At 37.3% G+C, this 18,944-nt stretch overlaps 1 protein-coding gene across 3 annotated transcripts in view; it reads right to left on the reverse strand.

The window, feature by feature from the left end:
- LOC122799168 (platelet endothelial cell adhesion molecule-like) overlaps positions 1-18,944 on the reverse strand; it is an 879,258-nt gene that overhangs the window by 239,665 nt on the left and 620,649 nt on the right. For all 3 annotated transcript variants that reach the window (XM_044068057.1, XM_044068059.1, XM_044068058.1), the window contains one exon: positions 15,309-15,413. In XM_044068057.1, the coding sequence (XP_043923992.1) occupies positions 15,309-15,413 (105 nt within the window). The remainder of the gene's footprint in view (positions 1-15,308; positions 15,414-18,944) is intronic.

Genomic DNA, 18,944 nt, shown 5'->3' on the forward strand with positions numbered 1-18,944 from the left:
ACACACTTTGTTCATTACACAATCACAGGGAATGACAGAAGTGGGATGAGGAGAAACAACAACACATCCTGTCATTCCCTGTGATTGTGTTGTTGTTTCCCCTCATCCCACTTCTGCCATTCCCTGTGATTGTGTAATGAACAAAGGGAATGACAGAAGTGGGATGAGGAGAAACAACAACACATCCTGTTTTAAGCAAATAAGCAATGAGAAATCAAGGAGAATTGTTCTGAGATTCTCCCAAACAGCAGCAAAAAGTGAAGACAAAATGGCTGCCATGCAGGAACTAAGGGAAACATAACAAGAGATAAACAAAGAAGGTAGAGATAAGGTCAGAAAGCAAAGGCACAAATAAGCAGAACAGCATTGTACGATGATAAGAAAAAGAAACTATTTTAGTCATGTTTTTGAAAAGTACAAGATCAGGACTGCTGTAATAAGGCTTTAAAAGAATTAGGGAGTGAGCAAAAGAGACTTAGAAAAAACATTAGTTCGCCAGAAATGTTTTTGTGCTTCAATATTCAGAATATTGGGACTATAATTAAGCAACTTGAACAGATAGACAACAAAAGGAAATCTAATACCAGTTCATTTTCAGGGTTACTTAATGATTCATTAGCTTTTTTTTTTTTTTTTTTATGCTAAGATCTGATGAGAGAGTTCAGATTATATGAAGGCATGCTGTTGAGGCCTTTAATATATAACATTGTAAGCATCTACTGAGATATTGACTCCAAGGTCAAAACAAATTGCCATAAAAGGAAAAGGTAAATTATCCTTGATAAACATTTTTTCTTTTTACTCTGATATTGTGTATATTTGGAGATATCATATTTAGAGAATGAGTTGCAGGATGAAACGCCAAAACTGGAAGTTGCAGCCCTTTGGCAAAAGTATTTTATTGCAATTTTTTTCATTTGTTTTGTTGTACTGCCTTGGGTTGTTGTTGACAGTTTGCTCAGCTGACACTTCAAATCTCAGTGAGAAGAGACCCTTGTGTCAATAGGAACCTTATTTACAGACCAAAGTCCCAAAAGAGATTAATAAATTGAGGAATAACAAGCAATACAGAGCCTGGATGACCAGAGCATACTGAGAAAACTGGGGGTGATGTTCATTACTCCAGTCTTTCCTTCAGCAATATATAGCTTAACACTGTAATAGTTACAGAAAAGTGGTTGAGAGCAGATACAATTCCAGTCTCTCCTTAAATATGAGAATAAAAAAGAAACTAATAATAGAGACATTCCATTAGTGAAATGGGGAAAGTGACAATATGGCTACCAAGAATTTGCACTAATCTAGAATATCTGTAATTTATGAACCATAATACTATAGTCACAGAGATCCACAGACAGGAATATATTCAAAAGAAATTAAATATATTTCCTTCATTAGGTAACTTATCGTGAAAACGTAGGGAGACCATGGAATATACCTACATGAATTTTAGTAAATGGTTAAATACAACTCCTCATAGAACACTTTCAAATAAAATGGATGCTGATTCTTTACAGATTATGTGGTACTGTAAGAACAGGCTCCACAAACAGCCATGGGAAAAAAGGTGGTGGAAGCATTCAAGAGTAAATGGGGACTGCATTGGCTTCATAGTGCAGAGAGACAAGATGCTGTCTTTTTCTCATGTGGCCCAGGTTCATTTTGCATATCTGAGTATTAGAAGAGATGGTCAGGGGGAATGGTGGTAAATAGTAAATGTAAGCTCACCATCTCATCCTAGAGGATTGTGGCCAGACTTCCCTGTTTAAAGATACTGAATAGAAAAAGAAGCAGAAGCAGTCAATCATCAAAACAGAGAGATTATGGGTACTATCAAGCAATGTGGTACACTGTAACTGGGCCTAATACATGGAAGCACATACCAAACACCAACATTGTAGGCTCTGTTATAGCAATGTGTGCATTATCCAAATATAAATGGGAATGGAAGTACTGAGGACGGCACCTTGCAAAAACCTGTCTGTAATTTCATGATGTATTGACAGTTTAATCTTCACTTCCAGGTTATCCCCCAGGTCCCAAGGTGGGTATTGCTCTATGGAAGAGGAAGCTGGACCTTTTTGGCTGATGGAATAAAGGCAGATACATATATATATATATATATATGTATATGTATGTGTATATATATATATATATATATATATATATATATATATATATATGTATATATATATATATATATATATATATATATATATATATATATATGTTTATTTATATATATATATATATATATATATATATATATACATATATATATATATATATATATATATATATAGATATATATAAATATATAGTATAAACACTTGATTGAAATGCAAAACACAAAATGGTCATGGTAAGCATGCATTATAAGGATGGGAAGGGGAGCTATGCCTCCCTGTACCAGCTTATTAATGTGTGCTAACCCTTTCCTTAACCCTGCCCCTAACTCCAATCCTTCTCCATCCCTTAGAAAACTCACATCCATAAAGTTAACACTACACACGACACTTAGACACACATCACATACAGCACCACACATGCAAAAGGCCAAATGAGTCCTCTTTCCTAGCAACTAGATTAATCTAATCTGCCAAAACTCACACAAACAATCCAACCCTTCTATGCTGAAACATTCAGAATATCTAACACTTTTAGTTTTAGCATCCAAAACACACATTTACCTTCCAAAATTAGTCTTCCTCCCTTTGACATCTACACCACTGGACCATAACTACACTCACAACTGCACTTAAAATTTCAACACAGTATATTCTGTTGATTAATTGTCATTTTGTTTTGCTTCCCACCACAGCAAGCAAGTGTCCTGCAGAAATAGATATTGTGGTGATTATTATAGCAATAACCCACACCCAGAAGTGGGTTATTGCTATTATACTATGACATTATTTAAGAAAATAAATAATTACTTTTCTTAAATAATGGCATTGTATAATGCCTCTTTGCTGCCCTTCCGCAGCTGTCTGGTATCCGCAGCAGTTCTGATGTACTGCACAGTACATCAGAGCTGAGGACAGAGATGTCCGTTGCTTATTTTAAAGCTGTCTCACTATGTTAAACCCATTTAACATAGCGAAACAGTAAAAAGCAACGGAAATCTTGCTTTCTCCGTTGCTTTTTTTTTTTAAACATGTCTTGCTATGTTAAATGGGTTTAACATAGCGAGACAGCTTTAAAATAAGCAACGGACATCTAGCTATACCCACTCTACTATTTTACAGATGACAATAGCCAAGCAATCTAAATATGCCTCCTAAGTATTTTGCAAGCACACATGTATACACACACACACACACGCACACACATACACACACACACACAGAGTCAAAAAAGGAACTGCACCTTGTAAAAACATAAGAGAAGGGATGGCAACACACAGCTACCTTAAAATGATCTGTTAGAAACTTTTGTTGTTTGAGACATTTTTGACTAGAGAGGTGTGAACTTGGATATCTGCTGGCACAGTGATATGCAAGGTTTGTGTAGATGTGACTGCCCTTTGCTACATGGACTGGCCAAACTTATGGTGAGATCAGACTGGAGGTTATCAGCTGTAAGTAGGATAAAAGGGTAATGGGAGTACTCTTCCCCTAATGTTTTTGCATTCTATCCAGGTAAGTGGAATAATCCTTGTGGGCTTCTTTCAGTCATAACCTGGATGAAAAGGGCAAAAGTCTTATGAAGCAAGATGGATGTTTGGAAGTTGTTTCTGGTGAATGTAGTTCATCAGTACATGGAGGAAAAACAGATGCCAAGTAAATGCTGTGTAGGTGGTTCTTCTCCCGGTTCTCATTACTACAGTCGATCTGCTTGATGACAAAAGTGACTAGGTGGAGAAATTAATTCTCACTTACCTGGCAGTACTTGTAGTTTATAGGAATTGCATAAAGGAAACTGGTCACCTCTGTGAAGTACATCAGACTAGCCCTAATACTGGTAGGGATAAGTTGGACATGATATATTTTGTGAGACATTGGAGTGATTTCATTATGGGTGTTGGAGAATAGATTAAATCATGCAACAGAAAAATAACATTTATAAAAAGTATTGTATTCTATACAGATGCTTGGACTATCATTTATATACTGTTTCTTTTTAAAACATTGTAAATTGCATGGTGTATTTCATGCTACATGTACTTTATAAATAAATTAAATGCTAAAATAAAATACTCTTAACAGATGGGCAGAATAAGTCTATCCTGTTTTTGTAATGATTTTTTATGATTAATCACATTGTGTCTAATCATGTGATTAATCTCAGAACATTTAACGCCACAGAATATTACATTATTTAGTATCAATATTAAAAATATTCTCTTCTTCTTCTACCCACAGTCTCTCTAAAAATAAATATATATCTGCACACACACACACACACACACACACACACACACACATATATATATATATATATATATATATATATATATATATATATATATATTGTCACAAAAGGATATATTGTCAGCCTAGCTATCTGGAATTTTGTAAATAATTATATGTCATTTGTGAATATTAATATGGTTTATATAGAAGTGTGACAGAAGAAGACACTGCCAGCCCAACTATCTGGAATTTTGTAAGTGGTTGTATGTCATTTGTGAATAGCAACATGATTCATATGCCTGTGTTACAAATGTATTAGAACTGTATGTCATACTGTATAGACATATGTGCTGAAGAGATATTTTTATACACTATTGTAACTGTTTAACAGGGGAGACTAAACCACAAAAGATTAGCTTGCAAAACTTCAGAAGAATGGTTGAGGTTAATAACTTTAGAGCTGGGTTGTAAACAAAAAATGTTATCTGTCAGTTTCAGTGCAGTAACAGACACCATGTCTAGAACTAGAAGTTTTTTGTATTGTCTTTACATGTGGAGTTATGTGAATTGTTTTACAACTTCCACCATTTGCTAAAGATCTGAGGGCTACGTATTTTTCAAAGGGAGATGCTAAATGCTGGCATTTTCTAGCAATGGGGGTTTTCTCCTGGAATAGTCAGATGGCAAAAGTGATGTCATCCTGCAAGTATCCCAGCAGCAATATTTGAAATATTAATTTAAGAAGTCTCTGAGAGAGAGAGAGACAGTGCATTTTTGTATTTGTCTTTGATCTGACAGCATCAGCTGGGAAAAAAACGCTCACCACATCTGCCTTGCTTGCTCTGTAAGTAAGTTAACTAGGGTACAATAATTTCTTTTAGATTCAGTAAGAAATATAGTAAACATTAGTTTAGATGTTCTCTGTATTTATTTGACACTGTTCTGCGATGTTGTTTTAAATATTTCCAGTGATGTTGAACTCTGAAGTCACAGTGAATACATATTTAGTATTGTCTTATTCTTTTATTATTTATTATTAAATGTGTTTAAATGTTCCAGTTGTGGCTGGTGGTCTGTCTGGAGATATTTATGCTCTTATAGTACTTGCATATCTATTTGGTGACACTGTGCGGGTCACTCCTAATAGCCCTGCTCTTGGTTAAACTGCCATTTGGATTAATAGTAACATTACACAGTAAAATTGGACACCCTTTGTTAAGGGACTTAAAGTTGCTGATAAAGAGTTGGCTGGTGGTGGTGATAACTACCTTATAGTCTGGGCAGAAGGGAGCATAGCTAGTATACCTGTGCCAACCTTTCCCAGGTATGTGCATCTTTGTGTATAAATTAAATATCAAAGAGTGTGTGTGTCAGCTACCTGAGCAGAGACACGAGACACTGGTTGGACAGAGAAGGTGCTGGAGGTCTTGGCTTGGCCACTCAGCTGAGATCTCAACTCTATAGCTATGCCAGTGGGGAGTCTTACTGGGGATCTGGAGAAAGAGGGAGAAACCAGTCCCAGACTGACTGTGGTCTCTGTGTGCTTTTAAGGAAATTGCACTTTACTGTATGTGTACTTGTCATCTTCCCAGTGTGTACATCCCCCACTGTTGCCAGTGGTGAGGATTGAGGCTCTATGATTACTGGGCCAGTGGTGGGGCATCATATATATATATATATATATATATATATATATATATATATATATATATATATAGGTCTACCTGACATTGCCGACACTCCAGAATGCAGACAACCATATTGTCGACACCATATGACCGACATTCGGAATGCTGACAATGTGGAACCGGCATCTTACTATAGTGCAGAATAGAAAGATTTCCATTCCTGCACTGTAGTGTGATCTTGAAGTTGGTATATTAAAGTTACAGGGGGTGTGGTGGGTGGAGCCCCCCATGGGGGGTGCAGGGGGGCAGACCCCCCCCTGCTAGCAGTTGAAAGGAAATTTTATTTTCCTTTTACATGGTGTACTTACAATGTCGAGATTTCGGATGTCGGTCATATGGTTGTCGGCATTCTGAAATTTCAGCATTGTGAAGTAGATCCTTATATATATATATATATATATATATATATATATATGTGTGTATGTATATATGTGTGTATGTATATATGTATATATATATATATATATATATATATATATATATATATATATATATATATATATATATATATCTACATACATATCGGTGTACTTGACATTACCAAAATGTCAGTAGACTGAATTTCAAATAACTAAGATGAAAATGGTGAAAACACACAAGGCTGAAAATGCAGATCGCCGACTGTCAAAACACAGACTCTGATAACATGCAATGTACCTCACATGTAATGCACAAACAAAAGCAACAACTTTTCTCAGCTAAGCACTACCCTGTCAAATTAAAGGTATTAAACAGCTACCTAACTCTCCCCCAAATCCCTCCCACAAACCAATACCCGCATACAAATAAATCTCAGTGAATATTCATGCAGCTACTCTGCAAAAATATTCCGTGGATATTTGTTAAACCAACATTCACAATCATGTTAATTTTAAATTTTATGTTTTTGCAGGGGGGCGGCACTCCCCCAAACCCCCTGTAAGTTAAATATACCATCTTCCAGATCGCACTGTAGTGTGGTAATGAGCGGATTTCCTGTTCCGCTCAGATTCAAATTCGTTATTTTAAACATTCAGTCATCTGGATGTCAGCATAGTGAAGTTTCAATTATATGTAACTTTGCCCTTTTGATCTCAGTTATTTAAAATTCAGTCTACTGACATTTTGGTAATGTCAAGTAGATCTCTCTCTCTCTCTATATATATATATATATATATATAGATATGTGTGTGGGTTTACTTCATAACATTGAAATTTCATAACGTTGAATTTCATAGCATTGAGACCAAAACATCTAAATCCCAAAACACTGAAAACCCAAAACATAGAAAACTCAGAACACTGAAAGTGTGCTTCATAACATTGAAAACTACAATGCATATGTAAATAACATCCTCTCCACCTATAACAACACCTAACTAACAAACAAGCTTTCTACTACATTTCTGCAGGGGGGCAAGCACCCTGCACCTCCCTATGTGGGGGGCTCTAAATATACCAACTCCAAGATCACACTACAGTGGAAAAAAGTTAATTTCCTAACCTCACCCCCGTAAATTAAATATACCAACTCCAAGATCTCACTACAGTAGAAAAAAGTTAATTTCCTAACAGGTTAGGAAATGAACTTTTTATAGTGTGATCTTGGAGTTGGTATATTTAATTTTTGGGGGAGTGGGAGGACAAAGCCACCCTCATGAGGTGGTGCAGGAGGGCTTGCCTCCCTGCAGAAATGTAGTAGAAAGTTTATTAGTTAGGTGTTGTTGTAGGTGGAGGGGATCTTATTTAATTGTGCAATGTAGTTTTCAATGTTATGAAGTACAATTTCAATGTTCTGAGTTTTAAGTGTTTTGGGTTTTCACTGTTTTGAATTTTCGATATTATAGTCTCAATGTTATGAAATTCAGCGTTATGAAATTTCAATGTTATGAAGTAGACCCATATATATATATATATATATATATATATATATATATATATATATGGATTCCTATTACAAGAACGAAAGTTCACTACTTCGAACTTGCAATAGGAAGTCTCACTTCTGTGAAAGTTCACTTTAACAAAAGTGAACTTTTGCGTAAGTGCACTTCACTGAAAACACCGCAGCACAGCGGAGGACATAAAAAACAAGCTATGTCCTCCACTATGGTGCGACAGTCACGGACCTTAGGGTTAGGACACAGGTTAGAGTAAGGGGGATAGTTAGTAAAGCTATCCCCTTACCCTAACCCATGCCTTAACCCTAAGGATCGTGACTATCACACCAGAGTGGAGGACATTGCTATGTCCTTCACTGCGCTGCAGTCATCACGGACCTTAGGGTTAGGGCACGGGTCATGGTAAGGGGATAGCTATCCCTTTACCATGACCCGTGCCCTAACCCTAAGGTCCGTGAGTACTGCACGGACGTTCAGTACAACACCCGTTCGTTGTACTGAACTTTGCGTAAGTGCACTTTCGACTGTGTACTTTTGCTGTAGTGAGCATTCCATGCACTATTTCGAATTAGTGAAAATTCGATCTAGTGTATGGAACCCATATATATATATATATATATATATATATATATATATATATATATATATATATATATCAACTCTGAGGTTGCACAAACATGGAAAACAAGGAAGCGGTATAAAACAAAGTAAAGTACACCTTTCCATCTTCTCCAAGTTTAACAAATCTAAAATTCAGTAAAGCTTACTTCAGCATTCTGAATGTGATCTGTCTCCTTTGATCTCTTGTAATATGATGCAATGATATGTGATTAACTACAGTGATCCCTTTACGCAGCCAAGGCTACATGTAAGGCAAGGGGGATGAACACTCATATGTTTTCTGTTAAAATGTGTGATCAGATCAATCACAAGACAGCATGTGTGAGTTCAGTACACTAGCTACAAAGAAATATGCTACAGATATTATGGAGTATAATCAGCTTTTATATGAAATAAATCATACACAGCATTAGTGGGAGTCTAAAGCTCTAAGATGTTAAATAGTTGTAGTTTGGACTCTATGCAACCCTTCTTTAGTGGATGCATACATGGAAGAGAAGGATTAATTACTCAGTTTAGCATAAATGAGGTTTGCTAACAAACCAATTTGTCCAGCAACAACTTCAGAGGGGAGGGTTAGATAAATACATTAGTGGGAGTTAAGAGGGTAAGGGGATGACAGAGTTAATTTGGAATGAATAAAGATTAGGAGGAAATGACATAAGGGTAGGGAGGGGCTTAAGGGTTTTATACAATTGTAACTGGATAGGGAGTCACATTTTGGTGTGAACTTGCTATAGCAAGTATTATGTCCGTGATGACCGGTAGGTACTTAAGGGTAGAGGTAGGCCTAGGATTATAGTGGTAAGGTATGGTATGGTGGAGCCAGATTACAGTGTTAGTGTTTTTTTTTTTTTTTACTGTTTTTTATGTCAAGTTGCAAAGTTAGGGACATATATCTGCCAGATCATTTTAATCCCCTTTCATTAATTCTTTAGGAGGGAGTGAGGAAGTTTTTCCATTTCTTTTAATACATTAGGTAAGAAAATGGCTGATACTTGGATAAGCATTGGATATAGGCACTTCGTTGGCATAAGGACATCTGTTTCTGCCATTCTGTTTCTTAGCATACGTTTGAAGGGGCAGAGCCAAATATTGAAAATTAGCATTAGCAAGGAAGGGAGAAATGGAATACTTTCTGAAGTGGTTTTCCATGACATGCTCCTCAAGTCTTCGACTTAGGTGTTGGCTGTAATGATTTGTAAATGGCATAGTTTGAATCTGCTGTGGGTCATTTGGGTGAGCCTTTTAGATCTTTGCTTGAAATGTGCACAATTTTCATGTTACTGGTGGCAGTAGTAGTGGGTTGTTAGCACAGCCTTAACATTTTCCCAGCTTGTCCTTCTAATGAGCAGTTTCACTGTGCTTGGATTGGGTTGTTTTGTCAAATTGAAAGAGAACTGAGCACGTAGTGAACATGGTTGGTAGATTGCAGGGCCTGAGTGCAGAATTTGGTTGTGAACAAAGGAAGGCAAAAAGTTTGTTGGTGAAGTTTCGTAGTTATTTCACTGGTGGGGTGGTTTTGTATTTCAGTTATGTGGTAGAACCATGCCTTCCTATTAAGGGAATTGTTATGGACTCTCTGTACAACTTTGCGAGCTAATCTTGACTGGAATGTGGAAAAAAAAAGTGAAGCTTACAGTTTCAGGCGGGTTGCGAGGCACACACATAACTAGTCAACAGTACAGCTTCTCACAGAATGGGGAAAGTGTTAGGAACGCAGACTATCTTGTTACTGGTATCTTGTTAAATAATGTAAGTAAGCATTTGTTTTTGGGACATGACAATGCTATAAACTGTATTATACAGTCGCTCATGCATAGCATGTATCGTTTCTCATATGAGCATAGTTACCAGTCTGTAACAGCATATGCTCAGCATAGTTTTATATGCATTTCCCAATGATCTTATGGCTCCACAGTAAAACAAAAAGATTCAGGCTTTAAAAATCCTGGAAAACAAAATGATATATAAATAATTAAAATGGAAAATGTCCCTTTTCTGTTATGTGCTCTTTGTGAAAACCTTAGAGAGCAGTCATGATAGCTGAGAAATAATTCTAATTTTCAAAAAAAAAAAAAAAAAAAAACCACTGTGGTAGTGATTCTCTAGCTCATATGCCATTGGTGGTGATCAGGTAGTGTCTCGTGGCTTGTTATAGTCGGACTGTGCCCACTAGGTTGCAGGAGATAATGTGTGGTGTTTTTCAGGCTTCCAGCGTACAGTTGCTCATTGAGCATGTACATTGTTACTTAACTGTTTTGGGCGGAGGGCAGGATTAAAATATGATAAAGTAAGTTTTCTGTTTTGCAGATTGGCCGGGTTCTTCCTTATTTGTGTCTGTTCTGCTTGGAAGTGGTTTTCAGGCAGGCCGCTGAGATTGTAATTATTGGAAAGTGGACGTTAAGTTTCGTACTTTGTATCCTTCTGACTATACATGTTGACAGGAGTCCTCTTATTTTAGCAACTTTCTGGCAGTAAGAGCAATATTTGGCCTCTGTAGGGGATAGAATTTGTTTTAATGGCAGACTGCCCCCCCCTTCTCTCATTTCGTCTGTTCCTCATAAAACTGGTGTGATGAAAGTGTCCGTTATTTAACAATTTCCTGAATAAATTGTTTTATTATTCAATTTATTACTCTGTCTTAAAGATGAATAATGGGAACCAGAACTTGACAGGGAGGGGGAAAGGGGATACTACTTGCATTTAGATCTCAGCCCCAACAAAGTTAAACTTTTTGGAAAATGACTGGGAGAGTATGTGGATGAAGTGATCAATGGGCACGAGCATTGTTTCATTTGGATTTTGCATTTGTTGGTGGATGCTTCTTGGCATGGTCACAGAGTGCAGGACTTCATGTCATCCGTGTGGCTCAATGGTAGTGGTTGTGCTGGCAGCTGTGGTTTAGGAGAATGGCACAGTCATGGGGAAGGTATCAGTAAAGTATTGTGGTGGAAGATGGTCAAGGAAGGTATATTGGCTCTAGGTGGTTTCTTTGAAGCTGGCCTTGTTTTGTGGGCTATAAGAGGATGCAATCTATAGAAATGGGTCATTGAAGGGATTAATTGATCCCAAAAGTTGCTGCAGTTATGGTGTAATGTGTTGCATTCACTAGTGTCTTTGTAGAAATGGATTACAGATAAAGTGGTGCAACTTTTCTGAAAATGTTCTTATTCCACTTTGGTAGAATTAACATTATGTATTGCTTAAGTTTTTCCCATAACTCTCTTTTCGTTTCTCTAGACAATAGAACCCTTGTCTGCTCCTTTCAGGAACTAGCTATTGGAAATTGGTTTACCTAGCAGTAATAACATAGTGGTGAACTGTGTGCATGTGTGTGTGTGTGTGTGTGTGTGTGTGTGTGTGTGTGTGTGTGTGTGTGTGCGTTTATGTTGGTTTTGCTGGTGACTTGGGGGTGAGTCATTAAATAGAAGTCAGAAAGTAATGGCTTACATTTACTTTGGAGACTTCATACAAGTCAAAATTCAGGGCTAAAGGAAGAGTCATGCAACTGCCATGCGCTGTGTTGTCTTTGTTCATTCCTTACTTAGACCATTCAGAAAAGACTCGTGCTGGCACAGTGAGGGTCACACTTGCCCTTGCATCTGCTATTCTGTCCACATAGGTCATCCAAGGTACCCTTCTGCCCTGCGTTCACATTGAAAGTTAGGAGGTACATAACCCAGGACTTTTGATGTCTGTACTTTGCTGTTTGAGTCATAAAACTGTTTTGCTGCATTAAGTTCTTTTGCCGTTGGTGAAAGGTTTTGCTGAGGAATATGGTGTTGCCAGGTTCTTTAGGGTAGAGGCCATTGCAACTGATGAGTAAGGTGGACCTCTGGCAGTGCCTACTATTAAGAAGTTTGGTTTGTGCTTAGCATTTGCAGTTATCTTTTCTTTTGCAGATGGGGAAGCGCAGCGTGTGCATCAGTTGGTGGCTTCAAGGAAGTACTCTTGAAAGGTGATGGATGCTGTTGTGGTGGATGCTTTTGGATGGTGGAGTGGTGCATAATGCAATTGCAGGTAATCCTACTTTAGTAAATACTCATTTTAGCATGTTGGAATTGGTCTACAGGTGGGGACAGGTGAGTAAAGTTAAGTCACAGGCAGGGTGAAGTTTTTTTTTTTTAAGGGAGTTTGGGTTGTCCATAGGGGGTGGAGTTACCACAGCATGAGGTTTGGGGCAGGCTTTGGGGGCATGGTAGTGGGGTTTTACGTTCCTAGGGTAAGGCGGTCCCAATGGGTTATTCTGTGGGCTGGGCTGCCTTGACAGTTAGCATTGTGGTGAAAGCTATGGACAGGAATGGATTAATGAATGTTTTGCAGCTCTTCAGGTTCTAGAATTTTATATGTCAAGTAGTTAAATTGGGTTACTTGGTAGGTTTATGCCTTCTCTTTATTGAGCATCATTGGGTAAGGTTTAATAGGTTGGTGCATGCTGAAGGTACATTGTGGTAGATTTATGTTTAGAAGTTAATGGTTGGGCTTTTGAGCATCTGGATAGGGTTATTTCAGGAGACAGCAAATTTTGGAGATGGAGGTAATTTGAAGGGAATGGTTTTGGGACTGAGGGCCAGCAGGAATGAAGGACATTGAAAGGAAGGATCTTAACTGGTTTTCAGTGTTGGCATTGATGGATAGCAGGAGAAGTTGCTTGAAAGGATTAACTGTCATACAGTAGAGGTTTTAGCACTGCTAACCACTGAATTTGGCAACAGTGGGTGGGATTGTAGGAGTAAGAGTCTGACAGACCATTACAAGGTAGGTGGTGTGTGTCAGGAGTAGGTTTACATTAATCAGCAGTTTGTAGACTCAAGCAAGGTATTGTTTCGGGGGTTGCTAGTAGATGCAGGCTATGGGTTGAGTTAAAAATTCAAGGGATGAAATTTTTGGAATAAGGGTGGATTAGGATGTTGTAGACCCCTTTTGGGTTCCTAAAATTTGTAATTTTTGAGGAATGTTTATTCACTGGGATGACCCTTTGGGCAGATGGATAAGATTGGTAATGGGATTTCCATTTCTTTACAACTCTTATGGGGGTTTCGGGTCGGGGGCGTAACTTGGGGGGATTGCTCATGGCTTGTTGTATGGTAAGGCGGAGGGGCAATTGGGGATGTTGAATATTTGGAATTTTAATTTAATCTGGAGCAGATTTAGTGGGAGTGGTTGGGGATTAGGGTTCACTTTCATTTGTTTAATATGACAGTGTTATGGGTGTTTATGTTTAGTTAAAGGATTGCTGCAGGAGTTTGGAACACCTTTTATAAGTAAAGCATATGGTAGGGCATTGTTGGATTGGTTAAATGTGTGCTACAGCTATTTGTGGGAAGGAGTTTGGTAGGGAAGGATTTAGTAATTTGTCAGGTGTGGGAGCAAGGTAAAGCAGTTCAGTTGGTTAAGGAGGATTTAGCTGCGAGTACTGTAGTTGTATGGGTGACAAGGCTAAGTGAATGTACTAAATCTTGATCAGTGGTTCATTGGTTAGACGGGTTGCAGTAGGTTGATAGTGAACCTTGACATACTTTGATTATTGTCAAGATAGGTTTTGTTGCGGGGGTTGCTTTTGGGAAATGGAGTTTCATGGGCTTACAGTTTATGTGGCTTTTATGTTATGGTGCATTTTAGTCATTCAGAAGGTGATTGTTCAGCAAATGCTAGGATGGTCGTTATCATTTTTCTGTTTGTAATGGATAGTGGGATGGCAAGGTTAATCTTTAATTGATTTTGAAAGGAAACCTCATTTTAATCTTTATTATATACATTGAGTGGGAATAGGGCTGCAGTTCAGCATGATGGTAGGTAATTGCACTTGCGTGGCTGTGCGAGGCATTTCAGTTTATGTTCTGGTGTTACCTTTGTCAGGTAATGTTCTGTGACTTACTACGATGTTAATATTGGTAGTTACAATAAGTGAGAACTTAGTTAATATATAGAAGATATTATTATTTTAGCATTGTTTGGGGATCTTTGGATAATTTTAACCATTTAGTCACTTGGTGGCTTTTCGTACTTATATGATGGGATTCTTGGGGTTGATGACAGTTTGGTTTAGAGATGACAGTCACTGAATGATGTTTGGCTTAACCTCTGTTTTTATGGGTGGTTAGGTTATTGGAAATTTTGGTAGGAGGGAGGGGAACAGCCTGGTCAGGCTGGTGGACGGAGAAGAGGGACAGGCTTGCCCTCTTCTATTCCCCCTTTGGTGTTGGATGTCCATTTCAATGACTTGGGAAAGGAAAGTGAGCCATTGGAGGCTGCTTGATAAATAAAATAAGCAAGCGAAAGTAAGGATGCTGCTTACTGGTGGATGTTTAATTCAATAAGTGGTAAAATGAGGTGAGTGATGGGATGCTGCTTCATAAGTAAATAAGTGAGTGGAGGGAAGGATGCTGCTTATTTGGTTGGAGGTGTAATTCAGTCAATGGAAAATGAGTTGTGAGATGCTGCTTTGTAAATAAAGTAAGTGAGTGGAGGTATGGACGCTGCTTACTGGGTCAGGATGAGTGAGGTCATGCTGTCCTGATTAACATTACATGCTGTGATTAAAATTAGCTATACTATGTTTCAGTTGTAATAAATATTGGTTAATAAGTTACGTTTATGAAAGTTTAATAAAGGTCATCAAACATCATTCTGTGTGATGTGTTTATTGAATGGGACCGGGACAAATTGTTTTACATTCATACAGACTTTTCTTATTAAAAACTAAACATACATACCACTTTGTATGATATGCAGGTGAATACTAAATGTAAAAGGCTTACCTTTTTGTTTTTTAAAGTGGTTGTAGTAAACCAGAAAAATGATCACAGCTAGCACCGTCAGTATGATTCCTGCAATAAGAATCTTTTTCCAGGTGGCCATTAGGACTGAAAAATAAATACAAGTGTGGATTTAAATAACAAATTAACACTACTCTCCTTCTGAAATGTTTGTATAACTGTAGAACTGTAAAGCATAAAGACTGTAAGGAAACAGTACTCATCAAATGCAATCAAAGATGACAATTTACTACTTAAACTTTCGTCTCCTTTGAATCTTTTTTGAAACTTAGAAAACACAGCTGTATACAAGTATACTCAACATAAAAGAAGATCTCCAAGGAGCGGTTGCTGTAACAGCAAATCATAACATTTGAATTTAACCTGCTTTATCTGTTTTCATTCCTAGCTAGAATTTTTTTCAGCTATACCTCATTCCTGTGAAAACAGTGCTGCCTTCATGCATGCCTTAATACCAAGATTCATATGTGCGTTGATGAGCCTCCATATAAATGTTGCACTGCTAGGAACTTTACTCAGTACTTTGACCTTCCCTTAAAGGCTCTTACAGGAGCTTGCATTTGTAGTAGGCTTGTATCTTAACTGATACATAATAAAGGTATGACATGAACATTAGTAACTGTGTAAAAGTAACACATAAAACAAGAAAACTATTTGTACCTTTCTCTGGGAGAAGAATGTGAGATAGCTGCATTGTTACAGTAATAGCTCCTCACAGATCTATTACTCTTATGGTAAGTATGCTTATAGATAACAGTAATGTCATAATTTCTTACCTTCTTACTAGGCTATTGACTCAGAAGGATCTTTGGAAGCAGAGATATGCATTCCCATTAAGTTTTTTTAGCGCTTGTAATTTAAATGGGAATTACCCATAGTCAGCTGAACGGTTACAGAATGGCATAATGATTAATGTGTTTGCCTTACAGACACAAAGTACAGGGTTTGATTCTCACCTTTAAGAGAAATTGCGTAGGCTTACAATAGCACACCAGGGCAGCTAGCCTTGTACTTACCTTTCAACACTTTCCATAATGGACAAGGTTGCTATTGCAGGGATGAACGTCTGGTTTCCCATTCATTCCTCCAGACTGCATTTGAAATGTACAGAGTAAGTACTATGTTTTATGTAGAGAGTAGGACAATTCCAAAGAAAAGGAATTCTCTGTGCTACATATATACCCCTCCAATATTTTCTATTTATGTTGCAGAAGAGATTATTTATTTATTTATTGATTGATTTTTTTGCATTTGTTTACTGGGATAGTTTAATTGGGCAACAAATCTCATTTTCAGTGGAAGCTCAGAGAGTGAGAGAGAAAGAAGCACCAAGATAGAAAAATAGAGTTAAAATAGTTAAATAAGTTACAATAAAAACATAAAAGAGTTAAGAAAATAATATTAACCCATATTACAGAGATGAAGGAAAAAAAGTACATTACAACAATAGATACATTTTAGGACAAGTAGCATTAGCTTTGAGTTAACAAATGTTATTACATTATCACAGGTAAATTTTATTAATCGATTGCATATTCGTTCAGAAAAAAATGTGTAGAATAATTTTAGACAGGTGATAAGCAAGTACAAGACCACACGTCTGTTAGTGTTTATTTTAGATTTAAACAGAGTAATCAAATAAATTTGTCTAATTGGACAAGATATGTTATTCCATGGTTTTGAAATGCAACTAGAGTAAAGACTATTACCAGCAGGTATAGTTGGACTTAAAAATAGTTAGTAGTAGTTTATCTGAGGATCAAAGAGCTCTGCTTGGGGAATATGGCTGGACAATACATTGAAGACTAGGGCATTTATCTGGGGAATTGAGTATTTTGTATGCAGTTAATATTTGTGTGCAATTAACAACATGGGGTAACTCTAACCAGTTTAAACGTTTGAGGGCAGTGCAGTAGTGAGCTCTATTAGGTAAGTTTGCTGCACCTTGTGATAACATTTTTCAAGTTTTTGTAAAGGTTGGGGGAGGCTTAGAGAAGAGATGGAAGTAGGGAGGTAGGTAGGTTGGTATTTGCTGCATGTTTCAAGTTGAGTCGGTTAGATAAGGTATTATCCTTTATAATGATGTCACCTTTTAATGATTTGTTTTGGTTATTTGAAGAATGTCTTAATCAGACTTCAGATGTTCATCAATAATGACAACAAAGAGGTTTGCATGGGCAATTAACTGAATTTTGGTAGAGTGCTTTGAAGTTATCGAGAAAAGACTCTTTTCAACAGAGAATTGCTTTGGGATGAAAATTAAGATCTCCTGAGCAGGTGTTTAGTCCAGTATTGGATTTGTAGATGTGCAGTAGATCAGAGGTGATAGGTCGGCTGTGGCTCTGTATGAGTGGCAGAGGTCGTCCCTTGGCAACGTGTATGATACTGAGAGTAGGAACAAGGATTTGAGATGAGCTGTGTAGTTCTTACAATTTAGACCCTTGATTTTCTTGGTCAGAAAATGCTGTGAAAATTCAAGTTGTGTCAAGTGTTAGGATAGGTATATGCCAAAAGTGACATTATACTCAATGATTGACCTAATAAGGCCAAATACAATGGAACGATCACATCCCTAGACTTGAACACCATTCTGTTAAATATAAGTTGCACAATGAAAAAAAGAGTTTCTTACAATAGTGGACACATAGTGATTGAAGGATAATTCACTGTCTACATAGGTTCTCAGGTCCTGAACTACTATATCAATTTCAGGGGTGTGTTGTTAATGTGACATTCACAGGAGATATTGTGCTGACTGAAGGATACTATTATACATTTTTGGCATTTAGTTTTATTTTTAGTTTTGACACCAGCTTTTTGTATGGGAAAGGTCCTCTTGGAGAATCTTGGTGTCCTCTGGAGAGTTAATAATGGCATCTAGTTTACAGTCATCAGCAAACATGGTGAGCAATAAGCCCTTAACATTGGCTTTGACCTATGAGAAGTAAATGCCAAAGAGAAGTGACCCAAGGACAGATCCCTGTGGTACACCACTGGTGACAGGTCTTTGGAGGAGATGGAGCCACCGACCCTAATTTTCTGGGTATTATTTTTGCTATCATTCAAGATACATAGGGACTGACATTTAGCTGGCAGAGTTTATTAACAATACCTGAGTCTGAAATGGGGTTGAACGTCTTATCGAATACTGATTTTTCCTCATCAATTGCTTCAGTAACCTTCTCAAAGGTAAAAGTATGAGGCAATCTGATTGCTACTTAATTTTGTCTAGTTTATTGAGTTTCCTTATGGGTGCTTTCAACCAGTATACTTCATCAGTAGGTTTTCAGTGACTAGTTTTACATTCACTTGACATGTTTAAATGCTTATAGAAAGGGACTGTGGTGGAGGACAGCAATTCAAGTTCCATGCAGGGTAGACTGTAGTCACTATTTGCTACATTCATAGCAAGTAGTTTGTTACAGTTTAACTGTACAAAAAATCTTTTTTTTTTTTTTTTTTTACTGAAACATGAGCAATCTGTGCAGGTTATAAGCCGTAGCAGCTATTTACTACATTTATATCAAGCAGTTTGCTACAGTTTAAAAATTATTTTTTTTTTAATTAAAGTGTAAGGAAGGAGGGTTGGGGTCAGGGCACAGAAACGGAACCTGAATG

This window comes from Protopterus annectens, chromosome 4.part0 (genome assembly GCF_019279795.1).
Source record: "Protopterus annectens isolate FY-2018-M chromosome 4.part0, PAN1.0, whole genome shotgun sequence".
Classification (NCBI taxonomy): domain Eukaryota; kingdom Metazoa; phylum Chordata; order Ceratodontiformes; family Protopteridae; genus Protopterus; species Protopterus annectens.